Source organism: Pundamilia nyererei, unplaced genomic scaffold, assembly GCF_000239375.1.
Source record: "Pundamilia nyererei isolate P.nyererei 1_Seehausen unplaced genomic scaffold, PunNye1.0 scaffold00175, whole genome shotgun sequence".
Classification (NCBI taxonomy): Eukaryota; Metazoa; Chordata; class Actinopteri; order Cichliformes; family Cichlidae; genus Pundamilia; species Pundamilia nyererei.
In genome coordinates this window covers 802,008-825,381 of record NW_005187576.1, presented here as the reverse complement: position 1 = coordinate 825,381, position 23,374 = coordinate 802,008, and the positions used below count along the sequence as shown (strand labels likewise).

General features: G+C 39.8%; 2 protein-coding genes across 2 annotated transcripts in view; one reads left to right on the top strand and one right to left on the bottom strand.

Annotated features, from left to right (window-relative positions):
* hspbap1 (hspb associated protein 1) overlaps positions 1–12,820 on the bottom strand; it is a 17,843-nt gene extending 5,023 nt beyond the window's left edge. The window contains exons 1-7 of the mRNA XM_005746215.1: positions 12,762–12,820; positions 9,324–9,541; positions 7,185–7,375; positions 5,528–5,664; positions 3,307–3,478; positions 1,501–1,584; positions 992–1,102 (exon numbers count right to left, since the gene is read on the bottom strand). Of these exons, the coding sequence (XP_005746272.1) occupies positions 992–1,102; positions 1,501–1,584; positions 3,307–3,478; positions 5,528–5,664; positions 7,185–7,375; positions 9,324–9,522 (894 nt within the window). The 5' untranslated portion in view covers positions 9,523–9,541; positions 12,762–12,820. The remainder of the gene's footprint in view (positions 1–991; positions 1,103–1,500; positions 1,585–3,306; positions 3,479–5,527; positions 5,665–7,184; positions 7,376–9,323; positions 9,542–12,761) is intronic.
* A 271-nt stretch (positions 12,821–13,091) lies between these two features.
* Positions 13,092–23,374, top strand: part of slc49a4 (solute carrier family 49 member 4) — a 45,319-nt gene continuing 35,036 nt past the window's right edge. Inside the window, exons 1-2 of the mRNA XM_005746216.2 lie at positions 13,092–13,400; positions 17,120–17,213. Of these exons, the coding sequence (XP_005746273.1) occupies positions 13,106–13,400; positions 17,120–17,213 (389 nt within the window). The 5' untranslated portion in view covers positions 13,092–13,105. The remainder of the gene's footprint in view (positions 13,401–17,119; positions 17,214–23,374) is intronic.

Sequence of the window (23,374 nt, the reverse complement as noted above, 5' to 3'; positions counted from 1 at the left end):
CATGTCCCACCGGGAGAAGGCCCCGGGGCAGACCCAGGACACACTGGAGAAATTATATCTCTTGGGTGGTCTGGGAACGCCTTGGTGCTCCCCCGGACAAGCTGGAGGAGGTGGTTGTGGAGAGCGAGGTCTGGGCTTCTCTACTTAGGCTGCTGCCCCCGCGACCCGGCCCCGGATAAGCGGAAGAAGATGGACACATATATGGATGAGTGGAAAATTAAATAAAGCCATGAAATGCCTTAATAAGAACTTCAAGGCAAGTATGTGAGACTCTACTCGAAGGCTGTAAGGTAGATATTCTGTCATCTGGTTATTTGATGGAGGGTGCTATTCCAAACAATCTCATTGGCTTTCAACTAGGTTGAGATGTGTTGAATCAGCCTGGTTATCATTTAATTCTAATCAAATTTCATATTCAACTATTAATCCGGCTTTTGTTCCCTGTAACTGCATGCAGTGTCATCCTGGAAGAAACTAGTGCCCTCAGAATGATAGCATTTTATCACAGGATGAAGATCATTACTGAGAGTGATTCTATATTGATTTGCAGTGACCCTTCCTTCTAAGGGGGCAATTGGAAACAAAGCAGGTCAGCAAACCCCCCACCCCCCAAAGCTAAAGAGAGATAAGAGAACATCTCACTGTGGAAGACAAAGGCTCAGGTTTTATCATCATCTGCCTGTAGTTCAATTGAAGGTCAACAGCTATAAAATCATCGCGGATAAAAGGGACCCACTGAGGCGCACCCAAATTTGGATTCCTATTTTGCCCTTTGACACACAGTATCGCTCTCTAAATAATTCCCTACACAGCAACAAAGAACAGAGAATGAAGCAGTGAAGCGTTTCATTTTGTGAAAAAGCAACAAAAACCTGCATTTCTTTGCACTAGATCAGAATATGATCCTGACAGACTCAAGCAAGAAGTAGGTGTAAGAAGACGGCTTTTAAACTGACACAGTAATTAATATCAAAGAGTAATTACTCGTTACCTCAGTGGGGTTGAGCCAGCTGTCAGTGTTGTCATCGCTTCGAGCACTTTTAATGGCGCAGACAACCGTCTTAGTCACAGCCTCACCAACTCTGGCGACGTCATCCACTTCCTGTGTAGAAGCAGAGAGCCGAGAAAGAACACACATGATCAAGATGGTTACCATCAATGATAAGAAGAAATAGTTTGTGGTGTCTGTGACCTTGGCAGAAAACAACTAGAGTGGGGCAAACCTCCGAATAAACATTTGTCTTGCACCAGGGAGCCTTTTTTCATGCCCCTTCATATACATACACTCATCATAATGACAGGAAACACTTTACTGCTGGTCCTGTTCATTACTCAAGAATGAGAGGAGCCTTAATCTCAGAGGACTTAATACAACATGAATCAACATGTTCGGGATAATAACTTGCCATCTACTCTGAAATGTTTGGAATATATATGATATTGTGTCATTTTGGGGCGTTTTTGGTGAGCTCAGGATGGAAGAGACATGATGCTGCTTACCAGCTCAATCCAGGAGTTGACACTGACGGTGATAGGATCCACTGACTCTACATAATGCCACCAGTGCCTGGGGACATAGAGCACCTGTGCAAAGAAGATAAAGTCTTCACAAACTTATCAGTAATGGCAAGGTCAATGACAGATCCCACTCTTTTTCTTTCATCTTCCTAAATACTAGGAAATACACGACTGCACATATCCGCTAGATGGCAGCATAAACCTTCCCCCCTCTGCTGTTAATCGTTCATTCATTCATACAACGGGTGTGTTAAAGGAAAAGAAAGAATGCTTATTGATTCCCCGGCCTCCACAGCAGTCTTGATTCGTCTGTGGCCTGCTGCCTGACAGGAGAAGAGAAATGAGCCGTCTTTTAATCTGATTTGCAGAGGTGGGGCCATCTTTGAGGAGACTGTGGTAGATACTCAAAGTATTCATTCTGTCTCAACAGTTGAAGCATTTCTAGGTTTTCTTTGAAGCATAAACTCAGAGCTGTCAGCTGTATATAAAAGGTCAGGCCAAAGCTTGTTGCAACACTGACTGGAAGAGGTCAAGGTTATTAAAGTATCCCAGCTGTCATAGGGTGAGAGGCGGGGTACACCCTGGACAGGTCGTCCGTCCATCGCAGGGCTAACACAGTGGGCAATTTAGAATCGATTAAAACTGTCTTTGGACTGTGGGAGGAAGCCGGAGTACCAAGACCACGCAAACATGGGGAGAACATGCAAACTGCACACAGAAACGTGGTGGAGTTGACCTCAGGACTTTCTTGCCACGAAGCAACAGTGTTATCCACCACGCCACCGTGCCGCACGGTTGCAATTTATTTCACTATTAAACAATAAAACACAAGGGTGAGCTCTGACCCTGACCTATAAATCAAATCACAACTAACGGACTGTTGGTTGTGATTCCATCTCACCTGGAGATTGTTTTTTTGTTGCGAATAGGAGGGTATTTAATAAGCTGTGTGAGCTCCAGAACAAACAGATAGTGAAAGCAGACAACTGGATTATTGCTCTGTGTCCATAGTGACCGTTTCTTTTTCTGAAACAAGGTGAAAAAGGATGACCTTCATGCGGGAGCACCTTCACAATTATTTATGATCAAAGGAGGACAAGTGTTAAAATTACCATCATGAAAACCAAATTTGGATTCCACAAAACCTCGGTCGTATCTTTGGCTGAGCACATGACATAAACCTGACTGATTTATCAGGCCTGGACTTGACCCAGTTAGATCAAGAGCGATAGCGCTGCTTAAGCTTCGCTTTCATCACTATAGGAACAACAGTGTGTTGAAGGTGATCCAGTGTAACTGTAGATGCCTGACTTTAATTGGGACACAAGTCACGACTGTCGCCTTGCTTCAAGTTTTTATGAAGGACACCAAGACAAATAAATCTCACTGTTCAGTCTACTTTCACATGTTCACTGCTTAAGGACCAATAAAGTTATATTTTATGGTTACTGCTTCTGTGTCACGAGCACTTCATCATATAAATGTAAAGCCACAGCATTGCATAACTTCAGGCTTTACTAAATCACTGTGGTTTTTCTATAGTCTGAAGAAAATGCAACTGATTTAATCCAAACAAAGAGGTGTCAGCTCACCGTCAGGTATAAATTATAGAGACTAGGGCTAAACAGTACTTTATGAATTTTGTTTATAAGCATCTGGAATGTTCTCTCAGGGCTAACACTGATGATTATTGCTCATTTACTTTATTGATTACTTTACAAAAAAAGAAAATATAGAAAAATATTGGTCTGAGATCTCTGTAGACATGATGTCATCAGAATTCCTGACCTGTCCTGGCTGTAGAGTGACGATGTGTTCACTGGCACCGTGGAAAGCAGGGAATCTCCTCAGGTCAGGATGAAGAACAGCCACCTGGCTGAAGACACTTGACTCTTCGTAGGGGATTCTAGTTGGGTAAAGCTTAGCTGTATCCTCCGGGGGAAAGAGGTGCCAGCGCTTCCTGCATATAGGACACATCAACAGAAAAGCTAAATATGACTTTAGATTAAAAGATTAATGCTAGAAATTAACTCTTTTGTCTGGTGACTCATGCGGTGTTAATCGATGACCTTTTAAGCTGTAAATCGAGCTTGCAAATAAAACACTGATAAAAAATCATCAATATTAAAAAGTGCTAACAGATATTAACATTGATATACTGTAAATTTAGCACAAAAAATGCTAATCATTAAAAGAGGAAGAAATACTTCATATCGTTTACTTTGCGCTACAGTGAACAATAATAAAAAAATAAAACGATATAAAACAATATTGTAAAGATCCAGACATCCAATATCTGTTAATTAAAGAAAGCTTTAAAACCCGTCTTATTCTGGGAGACAACAAAAGCCGACACGACCAGCTACAAATCCATCGCTGTGAAACAACTCTATTTTCTCTAACATGAACATTAAACTACATTCGTTTTTTTAAAGTACTCCACTCCCATGATTGTTTTCCGGTACTATGACCCACCATTCACACAAATGTCATGAAATCAATCAACACTATTTTATTTTTGAAAGATCAGCGGTGTCAAAGGACCGCTCGAGCTGGATTTCATTCCATTAGAGATCAATACCAAATAAAAGAACTCAAGACCCAATTACAAGTGGTGAGATATAACCGTTGCTCTCTGGAAGAACAGTGCAGCGAGATAAGGAAGACCTGCTCCCTTATATTTCGTGACTCACAGAACCCCATAAAGCGTCTCACCCTCTGTCTTCATTCCCACCCTCTCTAGCAAACTGTGTGACAAATCAACTCTTTTTCAGAGGGCAGAGGACAACTCGCACTCCGTGTCAGCATTTATAGTACTCTGCACCTCCAGTGTTGCAGAAGACCTAAGTGCTTAACAGGCAGAAAACTTCCACAACCACCAGAGGGGTGAAACACAGACGTGGTTTTATGAAATCCTGAAACTTCTCACCGCTCAGCTGCAGCTTCTCCCCATTAAGTGCACAGGTATGACAGGACAGTGTCACTTTTTATTTCACACCTGACAGTGAGTGCTTCTCACTGCAAACGTTTTCTGTCACCCAATTAGAAAATGAACGTGCTCGTCTCTTTGTAACGAGAAATGTGTCGATAAAATAAATGTTTGACTGGTGTTAAACTCGACTATAGACCCAGACAGTGTGTCTATCTCGCATTGCAACACTTTTTGGGCTAGCATCACAGTACAGAATACCAAACTATTTGCATGACTCACAGTTACTCATACTTACACCCTAGTTTTACCCAACCTGTTCTGTTTTGCAACATAATCAAACCCTTGGATGCAAGTTGAAGCAACGCTGTCAAACGTAAGAGACAATGAAACAATGACAGACAGGAGTTTCATTTCAGACAGGCCCATTAGAAAATAGATCCACATTTTTAAATGTAGGATTTTTAAACACAAAAAAAGGGGACTTTCATCAATTAGACTAAAAAACTGCACTCTTTGCGGAGAACTCGATCAAGTTTCACTGCATACGTGTAATTTGTGTTATTAAAATTGAAGAATTATTATTAGAATATATAAATCTTGAGAGTTGTAAGCACTGGAACACAAATATGTATGTACATAACCACAGTTATGTAAATATGTAACCTAGCAGCTGAAAAACCAAAACGCTTGTTTTTTTTGTCTGTATGGGACGTTGGAGGCACGGCCACTCTGACTGAAAGATTTGTTCACCTCTGCCAATTCCTGTCAATAAACAATTCCTGGGACCACTCAGCCATTTAGTGCTGTTGATGCCTGCTTTACTTAGCAGTAATGAGCAGGTCTCTGTGCACATAACGATCATGGGGTTTATGAACGCAGCTTGATCCTGTTAGCTGATAACAAGGCACTTCAGGCTATCACGGCATCAAAAGAAAAGCATTCAAGTACCATTTAAACCACTTCATATAACCCAATTTTGTTTTTCCAGTCTCATGTCGTACGTATGTTTGCATTTATCTTATCGTCTGGTTACTGAGGAGCACATGAAGCATCAACACAGGTAGCGATTCATCTTACCGTCCTTGCACCTGCAGTACAAGGTTACAGCCGTAAGAGTCCAGGTGGCATGGCGTGTTGGCTCCCTCTGTGCCGATCCATAAGGTGCTCTCTCTCCCATTACGGCCCTCAAAGCCAAACTCGGACCATTTTACATGCTGCAACACACACACACACACACACATTCGAATGCCATGTATCAATCCAAAATGCCGTGTGCATAAACGACTGTTTACGATTTTCAGATTATGGTTTTGGTGCCTTCTTTAATAACGTGACATGGAAACGAGAACTGTCACCACTCTTCTATAGGCTCACAGATGTAACCCAGCCTCATCAGCTACAATGACAGGGCCTATTACAAGTGACCAACGGAGGTCCCCGAGTAGAGAAACCAAGCAACAGCATTTGTCATCTTTCAAGGAAAACTAGTCTGTCAATCATGTGCCGTCAGGACACAAAGGTGTAGCAATCACACCGGCATCCTGAATAATGAAGTCATTACCACACATGCAGGCAGCTGTAAGCTTTGACAGTCTGGTCAATCGAGCCTTCAGGCAGCCTTTTTGCCAGCACCATTTATCCTGCAAAAAGCCCATGTCTGTCTGTCTCAAAGGCATGAATGTCAGGAGGTAATAATTGGAGGTGGATGCCCAATAAAAATTTATCACAGAGATAAAAATGAAATAAATTTGCGGCAGTGGCTCAAGAAAGGATGGCACTTTTATGTCTTTACCGGCCAGATGATGAGAACAGCTAGTATAAAGCTGCCATCACAAAAGCTTGACATTTTAATTGAAAATGTCAAAACAATATAAGAATAGAATGAAAAAGTTATTTTGACTCGCTTATTTGAATCGCTTGTTAATTTCAGTTTCTTACAAAAGGCATAAGAAGCTTATAGTATGAAACATTTTAAATTAAACCTTTATTATTATTGTAAATAAAACGCATAATGCTTAGACTGTATATGATGTCAAACAATCTTCGACATGTGCTTCTCTTGTTCAACACATAACATTTGGTCAGTGTGTCTGTACTGTTTGAGAAGGAATGGAAGGAATGGACCGAAGGTGTGTCCTAAGGAAGAAAACTTTTTGTGAATGTGTGTAGTGTGTCCCTACATGCCCACTTCACACTAAGTGGCTTGTCTGAACACACAGCCCATCCACCACCATTGGGATATATTAGAAAGCAAGCTCTGAGTCAGACTAATAAAAAAATTATGCTGTGACTTCCTGGGAGCAACTCCTGGTTCTCTTAATGTTCTGGTAGCCAGATACATGGGGTCAAATGTTGTGTTTTCAATATTTGAGCAGCCTACATGCTTAGAAAAAATGATTTAACTAAAAAACTCCAACACTTAAAATAAGGAATTTTTTGGAGTGCAATCAATATAGTGAAAAATGGATCCCTGCGATATGTGTTCAAGCACTAAATCCTCAAATTTTAGTTAAGTTTAATTCGCTTTTATCTCGCTTTCTTGGATATTTAACCTGATAAAATAACCTGACCAAAAGTCTTTGTCGCTGCCCTTTAGTTTCAATGGCAATTAAATATCTCAGATATCATTAAGATTAGCAGTAAACTTGTAAACTTGTGCAAACACTGATGCCAGATTTCAGCTGGACTGTTTAACTTATGTTACATGTCAACATGCATGCAGCAGGATGGTTACCTCAAACATGAAAGGCTGATCTTGAAACAGCATGGCAATATATTTGTAGTCAGCATAAGCCCAATACTCTGAGCAGGAGTATTCAGAAAAAGGCTCCACGTCTGTTCCAGACTGACCCTGAGTCCAGCTGAGAAACTGAGCTACACTGGCCTCCACGTAGGAACACTGGGTCTCAAAAAGAGGAGCCGGAGCTGAGAAAATAATAAACACAGACAAGACAATAATTAGTTAAAGGTTTTGTACAGTTTTAGTGAAACGGTTCAGCTGATCTAAACTACCAGTGACCAACTTTGGTTTAAGTAGATATGTAGCCACAGAACAGCAGCTTATCTGATGATTATCGAGTGTAATCACCTCCATAAAGTAGGATTTTTGACAGGCTGCTGGTCTGGAACACTCAGGTGTGTGTTAACGCAATGCCGCAATCTTCCCAGGAGTGAATGTCCTGACAAATTTCCCACAAGGTAAGACTGCAACACTCAGAGAAACTGCACAAATACTGACAGCTGTCAGCAGTATCCCCAAGCTCTCAGTAATCCTCCTGCACCTATTGTATCAATTTTTAAATCCCAGGTGACGTTTCCTCGGGTTATCGCAAACAAAAGATTAAAAAAAAATACAGAAAAAAAAAAAGGAAAAAAAAGAAACTCGACCACCAAGATTCAAAGTTGTCAGAGATTTTTAGTGGGTGGATTTATGGTATCAATTTGAAAATCCTACGTCCCCTCAGTCTCGAGTTATTGTGTTTACAAAGTTGCATGTCACCACCACCCACTCAATACCCAATCAGCCTTTTACGCCTGATGGGTAAAAAAAAAACAAAAAAAACCAAGAGTCACATCCCAGACACTCCTCAGTCAGCATGCTAAATGTTAAAGTTCAGTACAATTAGAAACACGTGGAACAAATATGGATTGTTGGGAAGATTTTCTAGAAGAAAGCCTCTTCTCTGCTGATATATCCAGCAGGACAATGATCCCAGGCTGAAAAACAAAACAAGATACTGTAATAGTCCAAAGTCCAGACCTCAACTCAACTGAAATGCTGCGGTGGGACCTTAAGAGAGCTGTGCATAAACAAATGTCAAATGTAAAGAAGAGTGGGATAAAACTGCTCCACAATAACAATCATACAGAAAACAATTACTTTAGGTCGTTGCTGCTGAATGTGGTTATACAAGCTACTAAATTTGGAGTGGACTTAGTTTTTCACAGGACTGCATGAGTCTTAATTAAACTTGTTTTCACAAGACTGTGTGTTAAGAGAACTGTTTCATTTACCAGAACCACAGCACTTTTCAGACATGATTTTTTTAACCCACTTCAAAGTTGTAATGATTTATTATTTCTTTTCTTTTTTTCATAAACGAGGTGTGTCTGTGGTTGAGTGATGACATTTAGAATGCATGATGAGAAATGCCCAACCTGTAAGCTGTTGCAGCTATTAAAAAAAAGATGATTTAGAAATCTAATTAGCCAGCTTTTATCAGAGGGCATACTCTCTGTCATTTATCAGAGAAAGAATCATTACGGGAGCCGTTTCAGAGCCACACTGAGGGCAAAATACAGCAGATGCTCAAAAACAAAGACCCTCAGTGTGTTTTTCATCTGCGAGACATTATAAATCACATCGTTAAACAGCCGGCTAACCTTCATTAGATTATGTCAATATATAAATTTTCATTCATTGGAAATTGTTTGAGATGCTATACAAGTTTCCATAAGCTCACACAATACTAGGAACTAAAACAAACCTCAGTTTATTGTGATCAGTTATTGCTCAATAGAAATAGATGATCACTATCTTGTATTTTAACAGGTCTTGTATTTTTATTTTGTCTTCTTTCATTTTGTGTTCAAAAACGGAATTTTAGTTACAGCATCTGAAATCATTAGAAAGGAAAAAAACGACACAGCCCCAGATTAGTAACAGCTAAATGCAGCAACAGCTGAGTTTTCCTTTAAAAAAATGTTTTTATTATAGCTTAATAAATATGCAATATCTAATAAAACAGCTTAAGCCTGATAGGAGTGCTTGTGGGAACTGAATTTATCTTTTTGGTCACATAAATTTCATGGTGAATGTTTAATCCAGGTGAGTAATTACAGATAAATTCATTCAACACATTGAATTACTTACCTTGTGTCTTCTCTTTTCTCCCAAGTCGGAATCGGATGAGTCTGTCACCAAGACAGCTTGACAGATGCTCTGCTGTCCAGTGGAGAACAGGCCAGTCGCAGGTCATGTTCAGGAAAACTGCGGGCTGCTGCAAATGATGCATAATCCTCCGGATCTCCTCTGGGCTGAAGGGTTTATTAATCTCGGTGGTGTCAGCCATAGCCTTTGGTACACACTGACTGTAGGATGAAACACACGAGGAACATAAAGCTGATTAAAAACGATGATGTTTTATTATTAGTCAGTGCCTACAAGCCATGTTCCTCATCTTCTATGTTAAATTAGTGAATAAAACTACAAAGCTTCTAATGTGTGCTGAAAGAAAACTCAATAAAAGAAAAGAAAACTCAATAGTGTGAATGCATCACAGCATTCACATAATAATAGAACAGAATAGTCCTTTATTGTCATTGTACACGTACAACGAAATTGTGGATGCTTCAACTGTGCCGGAATAAAACATAATATAATATAATATAATATAATATAATATAATAATAAGCCATTACCATATCAGCAAGTCAGTGTATGGAGAGACAATCAAAACAACCTGCTGATGTTCAAACCGAGCAGCAGAACTATAATGAGGCTATGATGTGCTTGGGCTCACCAAAATTGGACAACAAAACACTGGAAATATGTTGCCTGGTCTAATGTGTTTTGATTTCTGCTGAGACATTCAGATGGTAGGGTCAAGATTTGCCATAAACAGCATGGATCAATTCTGCCTTGTACCAACCGTTCAGACTGATGGTTAGGGCTGAACGATTATGGAAAATAATCTAATTGCGATTTTTTGCCCCAATATTGCGATTGCGATGCAATATGCGATTATTTTTTAAGGTCTTTGTCTTCTGTATTATTAAACAAAGACAAGCAATACATCTTATAGTATGGCCAATACTATATTACATTAATTTTAAACTGTTCTTTCCTGGAAGACAGACCTCTGTTATGATGACATGAGGTGATGCATGAATTGATGACTGACATTTTTATTTAACTTCTTCAATCACAACAGTATATTTGAACATACACAATAGTTTATTTTTAGCTTACAAACATCTGAGCATAAAGTGCTGACAAGGAACCCTGGTGTAAACATTAAAATGAAAGTCAGTACAATGTGCAGATTGCAGAAATATACATAAAAAAAATCAGTGGCTTTACCACACTCAGTTTTTCGACATCTGTGAACTACAGTCATTCATTTAAAAAATAATATTAAATAAATAAAACTAATAAATAAAAAATGCACACATCTTACTGATCTCTGCAGTCAGTAACATTACACATAAAGTGCAAACATAATAGCAATTGTATAAACACACACACAAACACGCCTTTAAAATTTAAAGGCGTGAAATTGGACGGTTTAGTTCTGATTAGCGTCACCGCTGTCTCGGTGGAGTTTAATAAACTCGGCCGTCTGCTTCTTGCTATCTAAAATATAACCAGACACTGGTGTAAATTCTCGACCGTCTCATACTTCTGTTTAATAAGTTTTCTGTTTGACGTTTAGTCAGCTGTGTGAAAACCAAGGAGGAACCCACCCGGGGGATTAATAAAGTTTTATTTTATCTAATCTAATAACTTTAATCTCAGCCAAACCGATTTACTCACGAACAAACAAAACACTGAAAAAAGCCCAACAATAACGTTTTTAGGTTGTCTAAGTGACTTATATATTACGTTTAACCCGAGCAGCGAAACTCCGCGGTGATCTGAAAATGATGTGCCGGGAGTTGTGCCGTTCTCGGCCGCATCAGTAACCCTCGAGCTTCCGGCTAGCTGTCGAGCTGGTGGGTAGCAGACGCCTCTGAAAACGTCGAAGCACTTTTGCAAATATGGGATATCTTGATAAACCGAGCAGATATTTGATGTTTACACAACTACTTTCTCGCCTGAAAATATGTTAAAAGTTTATTTTGTGACCCAGAAAGATTAGTATGAGTAATTTTAAAACTTAGTAGCGGCCGCCATTGCTGGAAACTGGAGTTTGGCTGGGCCGCGCTATGAATTCTGGGATATGGTAGTAATTTGGACAGCCTTCGGCGCGTCGCTGTGACGTAATCGGTCTACAAATGCGGCCTCAGGAGGATGCAGCCCATGAATTTGGACATGTCCAGAGTATAATCGCAGCCTTTGCGGTTAGAAAATTGCACTTGATCATGTCGCGATATTATCGCAAATGCGATATATCGTTCAGCCCTACTGATGGTGGTATAAAGGTGTAGGAGCTATTTTTATGGCACACTTTGGACCTCTTAATACTAGCAGAGAACTGCTTAAATGCAACAGCCTAACCGATTATTGTTGCTGATCATGTCCATTTCTTTGTGATCACAGTGTGTGTGAATGTTCTGATGGCTGTTTCCAGGATAACACACTATACCACAAAGTTCAAAGTGGTTTATTTAACATGGCAGTGATTTGAAATAGCTTCCACAGTCACCAGGTTTAAATCCAGCTGAGCGCCTTTGGGATCTGATGGAACAGGGAATTCAAATAATTGACGCGCGGCTGATATATCTGCAGCAAACGTGTGATTTTATGTCAACATGGACCAAAATCTCCAAGAAAGGTTCCCAGGCTATGGTTGAATATATACCTTTAGGAATTAAGGCAATTCTGAGGGGAAAGGGGGGTTCAAACCCAGTACTGGCAACGTGTAAATGATGACGTGACCTTGGAGTGCATGTACATTTTATGGCGGAAAAACAGCAATAAAATATTATTTGTTAGCAAATCAAGAAGTTTTATTACCTTTCAGATCAGATTGCATTTATCTACCACAGGACAGTGGGGATTTCCTATTTAGAATTTAACTGGTAATCGGATATCAGTGAAACTTTGATTCTCGCTCTTTGTAACCAACTTCTTAACCAACTTGGATCCAGATTGGTACCGTTTTCTACTTCCGGATACTCTTAGGTATATTCTTCCACTTATAATTGGTCAAATAATTATAATAAGACTTGGTATCACTGATATTTCCCACTTGACTAAATGTCGCTAACTAGTGTTACACAACAGAAATGAGCAACTTCCTGAAGAACTATCAAACAACTCCGAGGAAAGAAATAACGCCTAGGCTCAAAAGGCGCTTTATAAAGGGACAGACAGCGCTCAGGTGGCGTTTGATTCAACAAGTACAAGTGTGAAATGTATAATTAATTACAGGAGAGCTGGAAAAGACCAAGGCCATTATTAATGTTATTAGGAACACCTGGGATTTCCCCAGACAACTTAAAACGTCTGGTGTGAAGTAATGAGATAGCTAGGCTAGCTATGTTTCGTCTTTGTGAACATATTTTCTCTATTTACACTGTAGAAAGATGCTAAGAAACTAGCTTCGAAGAAATACCAGGATCCTTGGAAAAAAACACCAGGACTCACCTTTCACTACACGTGTAGACGAGGTTCAGGCGGAAGTAAACAAAGATCACATGACAGCGTACGCGTTCCAATTACGTCTATAACACATCGCTGCGAATCTGCACCATTTGGGCTCTTGTGATACTACAAAAAACCCGCTTACGCTAATTCACCAGACGAGCCGAAATGGCAGCTACATAGGAACAGTTTCCGAAACCCGCAACTATTTCCGGTTTGACATGCGCAGTTAAAGCAAACATTAGACGCTATCGGCTGTTTTTGTTTGTGTGGCCGAGGTAGTTTGTCGTTGCTGTACCGTCGTTAAAACCGGAATTTTTAACTGGCCTGACAAACGGGAGGTTAATATGGGTGCCGGTTCGAGCACCGAGGCCGAGAGGGAGCCGCTTCTTGTTCCTTCTTATGTGGAGACGAACACTAATCCGGTAAACAGCAGAGTGTATGGGAGAAGATGGCTGGTTCTGACCCTGTTTTCCCTGCTGGCACTGATGCAGGGAATGGTGTGGAACTTCTGGGGTCCCATACAGAACTCAGCCGCTCACGCTTACGGCTTTACCAAGTCTGACATCGCGATTTTGGTGCTGTGGGGCCCGGCTGGCTTCCTCCCTTGGTTGCTGTTTATGTGGTTAATGGATAAAAAAGGTGAGTTCTTTTATAGCACACTGTGTCATACCTCAACGATGATTGTGCCTGACCTGGTGATTTTTCACCCCACCGAGATCTACAGCGATGTAACTTAATGACGTATTTTGTTTTAGGTTTCGAAAATTTCTCTTATCATTAGTTTGACCTTATGCAATCGCAGAATATATTTACTCTGATAAAATGCAGTATTTAAGAGACCTTATAGTCTTCATTCAGTTTTTAAATGGGTTGTTGTGCCCAGTAAGACACATAGATGAGTTGGAAACATGGGAGGTGGGGGGAAAGTGCTTATATGGGACAAGCAAGTCTTAATTTACTTTTTAAAAAAATCTTTATTTTCAGGTTCAAAAGCAGTATTTCTTGGAAAGAATGAAAGTAGCCCTCTTGCGTGTGCTTTACCAAACCAGTTCCTCTGCATCACCTGACTGTAGAAGTTTGTAATGACCACGCTGGTTGTCAGATGACAAAAACAGTAACAAGGCACTAACAACACCAGACTGCTGGTCCATGCACAATCTTGCCAAGAAGTTGCATAACTCACCTTGTGATCACAATCACATTAACAATTAGGTGTTTTTGTTGCCTAATTTATTTGTAGGCAACTCGATAATGGTATCTGCTTCTTTCAGTAACTTGTTGTAAATTCTTCCTGGTGTAGATTCCACTCAGACCTTACAAAAAACCTTGTGGTCATGTCTGCATCTGAGTTAAGAAGTGTCAACCATGGTGTGCCCTTGCAAAAAGACTTCTGTGACTTGCAAAGGTTGTGATATGCTTAGATCTAATTCAGCTCGACTGTGGGGAAAGTACTTGGTTTCCCTTTGGGAAAACTGGGCACCAGTGGCAGACCTGCCTGTTTTCCTCTCATTTAAAGTGAGCATGGTTTTGTTCTGTGAGCACAGAAAGCAACCTGGACCCTCATGATACTCATATGGAGTCTGATTTTGAGGGTTTGGTTAGAAACACGCACATGAGTAATCTCATCGGTGGTCATGTTGTAGAGCTCTGGGAATGCTCTTCCAGTTCCTTTTTGCACAAACTTGCACATACACTATTGCTGTTGTGTCAAAGCCTTAAATGGGCCTGTCCAACTGCCACTATGTACCAGCCCTCCCCTGGTATCTCCTCACTCATGAGACAGTGCCAAGAGACAGGTAGCTGGACTACCTGTGTAAATTGAATGGGCTGCATATACCATCTCATGGTGCCAGTTGTGACAAGGACATAAAATGAATATCTAAATATATGGAAGTAACTATAGCTTTTCGGCTGCAGTTGTAGTGATCATTAACTTGCCCTTCATGTCAACAAACTGTCTCTTGAGCACGTAGATGCATACTGTGCATTGAAGTATGCAGCTGTAAACTTGCAGGTCTCATTTACGGTAGATGGCCTCCAGCATTTCTCTAAAATATGTTGCTGGCTTTTTCTTTCATTTACTGGAAATGTGGTCACAGTTGTGCATGCATTCATTTAGAGAGCTGCTCAGTACAGCTAAAGCCTTCTCAAGACAAACATTATGAATGTTTTGTTTTTCACTCATAAGTACTGATGAACAATTGAGGAGCATGAATAATAAATGACAAAAACATAAAAATTGCATATTGGGAAAAGCTGGAAGTGGCAAATATTTGCCTTTTTTGTTTGCGCTTTGGTCGAAACAATTTAGCAAATATTAAGATAATAATTTTTGGATTACCTGCTGCACCTAGTTCTAGTTGGCAAACCTTGCAAAGGTGGCTATTTCTATGTAACCTTAATGCAGAACTACAACTGCTTCTCGGCCTCTGTGTCTATAAAGGTGCCATAGACATAGGAAGTCAATATAGCATCAGCTTATATGATATGAAGTGGGGAAGCTTTCCAGTTTATTGGAATACGTTCAAGCTTCTCTTTTTCTTGCGTTGATACTGCTCAGAATGGTTTTATGAGGTTGTATATTATAAACTTGTCCAACTCATGGCAGTGAAGCTCTTGTACGTGAGTTGCATACAGTCTTGCTGTTATTTCGCTTTCATGCTCAAAACTTGCACAGTCCTCATTTTTCTAAAAAGAAAGTGGATCAAGGGTCAATAACGGAATTGATAAATAATCTAACTGATGAGCAGAATTCATAACTGCACTGGTATCAATAAAGTCTGCATTCTGCTCATCAGTTAGACGCAGCCCTACAGGATGTTGTTAATATGTTGATCCTCTTTCCACAGCGGTCATTTAGTTGAACCTGTCAATCAAACATTCAGAAATGTTCACATGCAGAAAAGAATGGGGAAGTGCACATAACTCTCTAAATGGCTGTCATGTGGATGAAACTGAGAAATGAGACTTGAGTTAATGGTGAAAGAAACAGTTCTCATACTTTTGCTGTTACACAAGTGATATTTAAGAAGGAATTTTCTGTTTTAAGATTTTTGTTGTTGCTTGGTTAGTGATGCTGGCCAAATGCGTTCCAATCCCTTTCAGTTATTGGTTAAAACTGTATATTATGTAGACTGTAATCATTAATTTAGATCACTTGTGAATAATTGGCCATGTTTAACTAGAGCTTATTGTATAATAATTGCACTACAGTATATTTCTAACTAACCAGGCAGCTCAGTCTTTCTCTTGGCAATACTTTCGTTAAAGCTGTAACAGATTTTTGGGTCAAGTTGTCAACTCAAAAGGCAGATGAGAAATGTAACGTTGTAATGTTGGCTGCAAATTATAATAATGTGTATTTTTTAGAATCCCCATTAGGGCAGGGCAATATGGCCAAAAATATTTATCACGATATATATTTGGAAAATTTGCGACAACGATATAAGTGGCGCGAGACAAAATACTTTACAACTCCACAACTTTATTAGTGCAAAAAACCCATCAATGTATTTTCACTTAAACAAGCAGCTGTTTTTTATGTGCATGCGCTTGCATGCTCTACCAAAAAATGTGCTTTGGTGTGTATCTGAGGGAAGAAAGTCAAACCAGTTCCACACCACTGAAGTTGCAGCATTTTTACAAACCAATTCTGGTTCATCTGTTTCATTCGACGATCCGCTTTCGCCCTTCTCCATCGCCGCCATGCTTTTTCTGCCATGTGTAAACTAAGGCACTGTGCATGCGCATTTTACCCATTTTCTATCGCGTTATTTCATTTTCTTATCATTGCCTAACATTATACCGGTACTAACGTGAACGGTATGATATGACCCAGCCCTAATCCCCATAATTCTTAAATGCTCCTCATACAAACAAAGGCAGTAAGAAACATGGTTTTAAGTAGCATTATTATCACTTTGATCTTGAAGGAGAGGTCAGAGGTCAGCAGTGACAGGATGTTTTAATCTTCATGCAGTACTTCCTGACCCCCCTCTACACCCCTTCAGAGTTTTATCAGCATTCATTCATAACTTTTCGTGCTCTCAGACTGACATCAACACTACCAAAAACATTATGTAAAATATTTGTTCCAGATTTTAAAATGTGTTAATTTGCTGCTTTCCTCTGTTATCATTCTTTGCTTATTATCTATTTATTTATTTTATAGTCTCTTATAGCTCCAGGAAACTGGATTTTGTTTTTACTTTTTTCTTTTTATTGTTAGATAACTAATTCAATAAGAACAGAAATAATCCTTTGTCGTAGCAAAAATTGAGAAATCCCTACCATGTTCACTGCTGTCTCTTTGCTTTTTCTTACACGTCGGTGTTGATGCAGTGTGTTGTGTATTCCAGGTTTGCGAGCATCCCTCCTCCTCTCTACCCTCTTCATGGTGCTAGGAGCAGCTCTAAGAAGTATCCCACTGACAGGCCAGCCTTTGAGACGATGGTAAGAAGCCCGTGTAAATATTAAGGTAGCAGATGGCGGCACGATGCAAGTGTGATGATGATCATTTGAAAGATTTTGGAAAGGCGGTGCAAAGTGACTCATGAGCTGCACTGCAGTTATACAGGTTCTATAGTCTCCATAACTCAGTTTAGGCAAATTTTCTGAGTGAGTGCCGTAATCATTTTAGGACCAGCTTTGCACAGCGTTTCATTGAAAATGTAATGAGCTACTGGCCAAAGTTAGGACCATGGAAAAGTTACCCTTGTGTGATGTTTGCCAATGCGTGCAATGCGTTTGACAAGATTACACAAATTGGGATTTGGCAGTACGTGAAAAACGAAACTTTTTTTCATATAATTGTTTCCATTCAGTTTTTTTAAAAGAAGAAATATGAATCATTTAATCAGTAACAGTTAATCAAGATGGCATGCACAGATGTCAGAGGTCTGTAATTTTGCTTTCTAAATGTTCCAAGATGGTCACCAGCAAAAGTATTGGACAGAATAATAAAGTAATTACATTTCAAATTGCACTGAAGGGACAAAAGGTCACATATCGCAACACAACAAACAATAATTATCAACCTCTTGATATCACTACAGGAAAAATCAGAGCGTTACTAAAGTCAATAAATCATGAATGTCTGCACAAAAGTGGCTTCTTAGGGTCTTGTACTGTATGCATTTGTACTGAAGCTGAGGTCGTGCTTCTTTTTCATTCTTGATATGCAGATTTGTAACTGCGTAGAGACAATGAGACTATTTATGTGGCAGAGGATGTGATTGTGAAGGACAGATCAACACTGTGTGGACGCTTTGCTTCTTTTGGTGTCTTTGCTGGCAGTTTTCTCACTTATCAGACAGCATTTTGACAGGCTGTTGCTGGAAACCAGTTTCCCACTTTCATTCTCATTTTCACTTGAGTTCAGTGTTCTCATTTTTAGAAAGGGTAAGAGCTCAGAGAAGGTCATTTCAATTATACAGTGCCTTAAAAAAATCTAATTTCCTTGAATATTTTTGGTGGTAATCTGTGTAATGATTCCTGTTGGGCTTCACAATGAGGCAGTATGTTATAATGAATAAAGAGAATCATATTTCCATGGAATAAGTCACATATCACTTTCACTTTATGCAGTTGGAGCTTTTTAAAATAGGTTTTGGCTTTCAAAGAGCAGATAAATTAATTTGTTTCCCTTTTTCGGTCTCGTGAGGCTGCACTAAGAAAACCTAGCTGCTAATATAGTGATACGGCCTAAAGAAAGAAATAAGGCAGGAAAAGCTCCTGGCAGTGTACAAGGAGAATAACTGATATAACCACGATCTCCAGGCGATAGTCTGTCCCAAAAAAGTATTTACAGTTTGGAGTGAAATATCAAGCTTTGCAACTTTAATTTATGATTATAAAATTGAGGTTTTGTATTTTTGTCAGCCTGTTTGTAATAACCCTAAAGCTTTAAATCAGGAGTAGCCTAAGTCCTCTTAAAAGAAAGATGCAATACATTTGGGCCATGTGCAGATGTGGGCAGATGTCTTATCTGGGAAACTGACCTTTGATAGATTACAGTGCGACCTAAAAGCCTAATATTATTAATGTGTTTTCATTGGCAAATTACTCTCGCTGAGACAGGGATGTTCCCATTTTGAACTACCTGTTATGTAAAAGGGACAAATACCAAAGCAAAGGAGTTTCTTGTCAGGAAATCTGTCTTCATGCAGTAAAAGCTGAGCTTCATCAAAGCTACCATATGGCCTTAAAAAAAGTCTCCAATAAAGAGCGACAGTGACCTAAATCTGGCCTGCAAACAGAGCTATGGAATCTTATATTCTTGTTGTTGTTGTTCGAGAGACTGTAGAGAGCTGAAGTTTTTATTTTAGCACTAAATTTAAAGACATAACTTCAGAATAATGAAGAGCACTCCAGTGTCTTTACACTACTAAAGTGTTGGTGGATTTAAATTATTTAGAAACAGATTCAGAAGAGACTGCATCCTATATCCTGACTTTCAGTTCTTAGAGGGCAGCAATACTGGATTCTGCACTTCCATATTTCTTATTTATCATTTTTATTAGTGTCTGCCTGGTAATGGTTGGTGTCTCTCCTCTTTTTCAGTTTGAAAATGCAGTTGCAAATTCATATACCTCCAGCAGTGACATGTAAAGTCAGCTTCAATCGTTAAACTTTAACAACAGCATTCGCATCGTTGAGTGTTGGTCTGTGAAGCTGAAGTGGTTTTTAGCCTAATCACATCTTGTAAGCTGAAGGTAAAAATATCATCTCCACAAAGCATAACTTTGACTTGACATAAATTATTTAAAAAAATAAATCCCAAAGCACGTGCATGCACACATATTTCGACCACGCTAATGTTGCAAAAGGCTTTTACTGTAAAGAGGAAATGGAATAAAATACCAAGCTCTTCCTCTTCTTTTTGGATGCGCTCGAGGGCAGTATTGTTAGAAGTTTTCAACTTGCCTCTCGCTGTTGCTCGAGTGTCACTTCAGTCCAAAAGCCAGTCACACAAGCAAGCTTTCAATTTCACCTCTGCTGAATCCAGCCATGACATATCAAGTTTTTATGTCCGCTCAGGTCGAGCTAAGAGTTTTTAAGGGTCAACGCTGCCCGCTGTGCACCCGTACCACGATGAGAGTTATGCTGCTCTGCTGCGACCTTCAGCTCTTTAGATACGGCATTCAAAGTGGAAAACAAGATAGGATGGCGAAAGCAAAGAGGACATGAATCACACGGCAAATGTTAGTGTGTCACAGTTCAGTTTAATTTGCATATTAAATGTTATAGGTCATAGATCTTAAGGCGATGAACGGCATACTGGATTATTATAGAACTGTAGAGACTCAAAGCTTAATGTAGCTGGATCACCAGTAGAGGTCACTCTTTGCTTTGCAGTAGTGATCAAAAGGCAAAGGCTTTGTTTACTGACGGGTGTCGCTGATGAATGTGCTGCCTGTCATGCAGAGGATACTTATCAGATGGATGATGATGTAGATTACCTTAGAGAGGGAATCGCGACATAATGGAGCAGTTAAGTTTTTCAGATTCCTGAAGTTTGGATATGGTGTTCAAGGACATTGCAGGCGGGATCAAACAATAGTTTGAGGAGACGTCTATCCAGGTTTAGAAACCGTGACATTCCTTCAGTAACCCCCTGCAGATCTGTTTGCTCCAGATTCCTTTTCATGTTTAAAAAGGCGATTACCTCTTTGTTTTTATGATAACCTCTTGAGGAAGTAAGGCGTCTCTTTGTTTTGAGGTTTTAAGATCCATTTTTGAAAATCAAAGGGAGCTGTGAATGTTTGAACACTGAAAAGTGGAACTTTCTCTCCTTTCTTTTTTTTTTTTTTAAACGAGATCTTCTGTGAAGCCACATTTAAAAAATGTTTGTTTTGTGAGGTTCAGTCAAGGAGATAAAAGGTGCTGTTGAATTGGCAGTCACTGATTAGACCTTGCTGTGATTAGTTCTGCTCTCAAATCAAAGGTTATTTTTCTTTTTTCAAACCCTTCTCATTTTCCTGGCTTTTCATGCGTCTACTTGTTTCTGTTGCTATTTCAATCTCCGTCTGTGTTATGAATTCGAATACAGACCAGCTGTGTGATTAGCGTCTATCAGTTACATCTCAGACTCACTCCGACAATGTCTGATTGGCCATCAGAAAAAAAAAAAATTGTGGATCCCATCGTATTACTCCAACAATTGCGATGGTGCCATTTTCAAGGCGGAATTGGTTTGGCCTTTTTGTGATGGCTGAATTTTGGTCTGTCAGCTCAGGCAGAGCAGAAGCAGTCAAATGACTTCGCTGTAGTGCAGGTTTCTTTGTCTCATTCTCAATCAGATTCAGTCTGACAGGGTTCATAAATAGTGATTAATCATCTCTTCTTGAAAAAGCTGCTCTATTCCCTCTCTTTGCTTCGCCAGCCACAGTGCAGTCTCATGTGACCGCTCATCCTCGTGTTAGTCACCATCCGTCCTCATCACCTGTCATATTAAAGGCACTTTTTTTAGTCTCATCTGTTCTCTAATCTAATACAGCGAGGCTGGTTACTGACCAAACTTTGTCAAACTTTTTAAAAGGTGTGAAGTGCTAAAAGCCACCATCGACTGTTCAGGTTATTAGTTGATTCCATAAGTTTTAATTTGGTTTGTATTGTGCATGAAATGCAATTTAAAAACAAAACAGTTGAGCTGCTTCGATTGTTGGTGAGATTCAAAATGAGATCACTGTAGGTCACAGTTACTGTTGTAAATTATGCTGCGTATCTTTGTCTCTTTAAATGTCGGTTTTGTTTTTGTTTTTTTTGGAGAAAGTTGATTAGAGTGCCGGGTTTGGAATAATCGTCATCTAATGAAAATGTCTAGTACAGCAGGTGGACAGGACCACTCTGTCTGCACCCTTTTGAGTCCTGAATAAGACCGTAATCAGTACGTGCACCCAAAAACCTGATTGGCACTGGGACTGTTGTGCTAGTTGGCTCCAGGTAGCTCTCGATTTCAATTCAACAGACACAATGACAGACAGCCAGCTTGACTCAAAGTGGTAGGTAAAAATATGTCATATGTATCAAGAACATATTATAAATCATGTCGTTGTTACCATAAAATACAAAATCAATGTTAGCTTTTGCTCACATCGTGCTGCCTAATTCATAGACCTGCTTGCTTCGTGCTACCTGCATTGCCATCTTTGCACACTGACCCATCCAAATGGAGGACGGCCACAATAAGATGCCAACTATTGCAGCTGTAGGTTTTGTTTTTGCCAGTACACACAAGTCTTAATCATACAGAGATTATACCAGTGGCTCCCTAGTGTAGTGGTTTACACATTTACACAAGCAGAGGATCCCTGCTTAGATCCCGGGGAGATCGAAAATCAAAAAATCTGCCAAATCAAAGATGCAGAGCTACCAAAGTAGTCTCTGTTGCTGCAAATCATTTTCTGAATGTTTCAAGAGGTTTTTATGCAGTAGGGTAGATAGAAAAGCACATTTGGTGCTTGAGAGCATGAAGACCACTTATTTTTGGTTCTGGCTGCTCTGTCAACACCTCGTTTGCTGAATCTGGTGTTTATGTTTAGTTAAGAAGTAATGACGGGGAGACTCTTTGATAGAAATCATGTAGTTAAGTCAATGAAAACATAATGACAAGTGATGTAATGATAACCTACATGCTTAAGTGAAAATGACAGTGTGACGCCAATAATGAGGATAAATTTTTACTGCTTGTTGCTCACACTTCCCCTCTCACATAATTAGATGAAGAAAATGACAGCTGTAAATACACTGGGTTCATCTGCATCCTGTCGAGTTAACTCACTCGGTACAGAAATGACACACGTTGGATGTGTGAGTCAAAGACATGTCTGCACCAACGCAAATGACCAGATCAGAGAAGCTCGATGATGTCAGAATCGTGTAAACGGGGACTCGGATAACCAGGTTATTCAGTGTCAGTGTTGAAAACATACCCAGTTAGCGATAAAGACTGAGAAACAAGGAAAGAAGAGGTGGGATGAATAAAAAGTATGAGGCACAGAGTATTTTAGGAGGTGTTGGTGTGTAGGAGGGGATGTTAGCAGGTCTGAGATGTGGGAAGAAGATAGAGGGTGAACAAGTTATTCTCCAATCAGCCTGTCACTGACCACAGCACTTTGTATTCTGCTGTGACACATTTATCTGTGAACCCCAGAGGCAGTGGACTCCAAAGTTAGAACGAGTTAGAGGGCAGAGACATGTCAGCACACTGGAGACTGAACAAACTAGTTTATGCCTGCTTTAGACATAAAGCAGGCATAAACTAGTTTGTTTCGACAGGGCTCAGTATTAGAATTAAAGGTTTTGTCAAACAAAATGCCATTCAAGGATTTTTTTTTATATTAAGTATTAGTGTAAAATCTAATAATTTTGATACTGATAATATTTTTTCAGTCAATATTATAGAAGATTTTTAAATGGCATAAGCTCAGAATTAACCCAACATCTTCACGTGTCCCCCTCTCTCGTTCTCTTCTCTCCCTGCTGAGCCAGGGAGTCTTTACTGAGCGTACAGACAATCAATCAGCCGTGAGCCGTCTCCAGCGGCTGGCTGTCTCGGTCAGACAGTTCTGGAGGGGGCCGTGGGGTGGTGGGGGTTCTGGTGGAATCGGGGG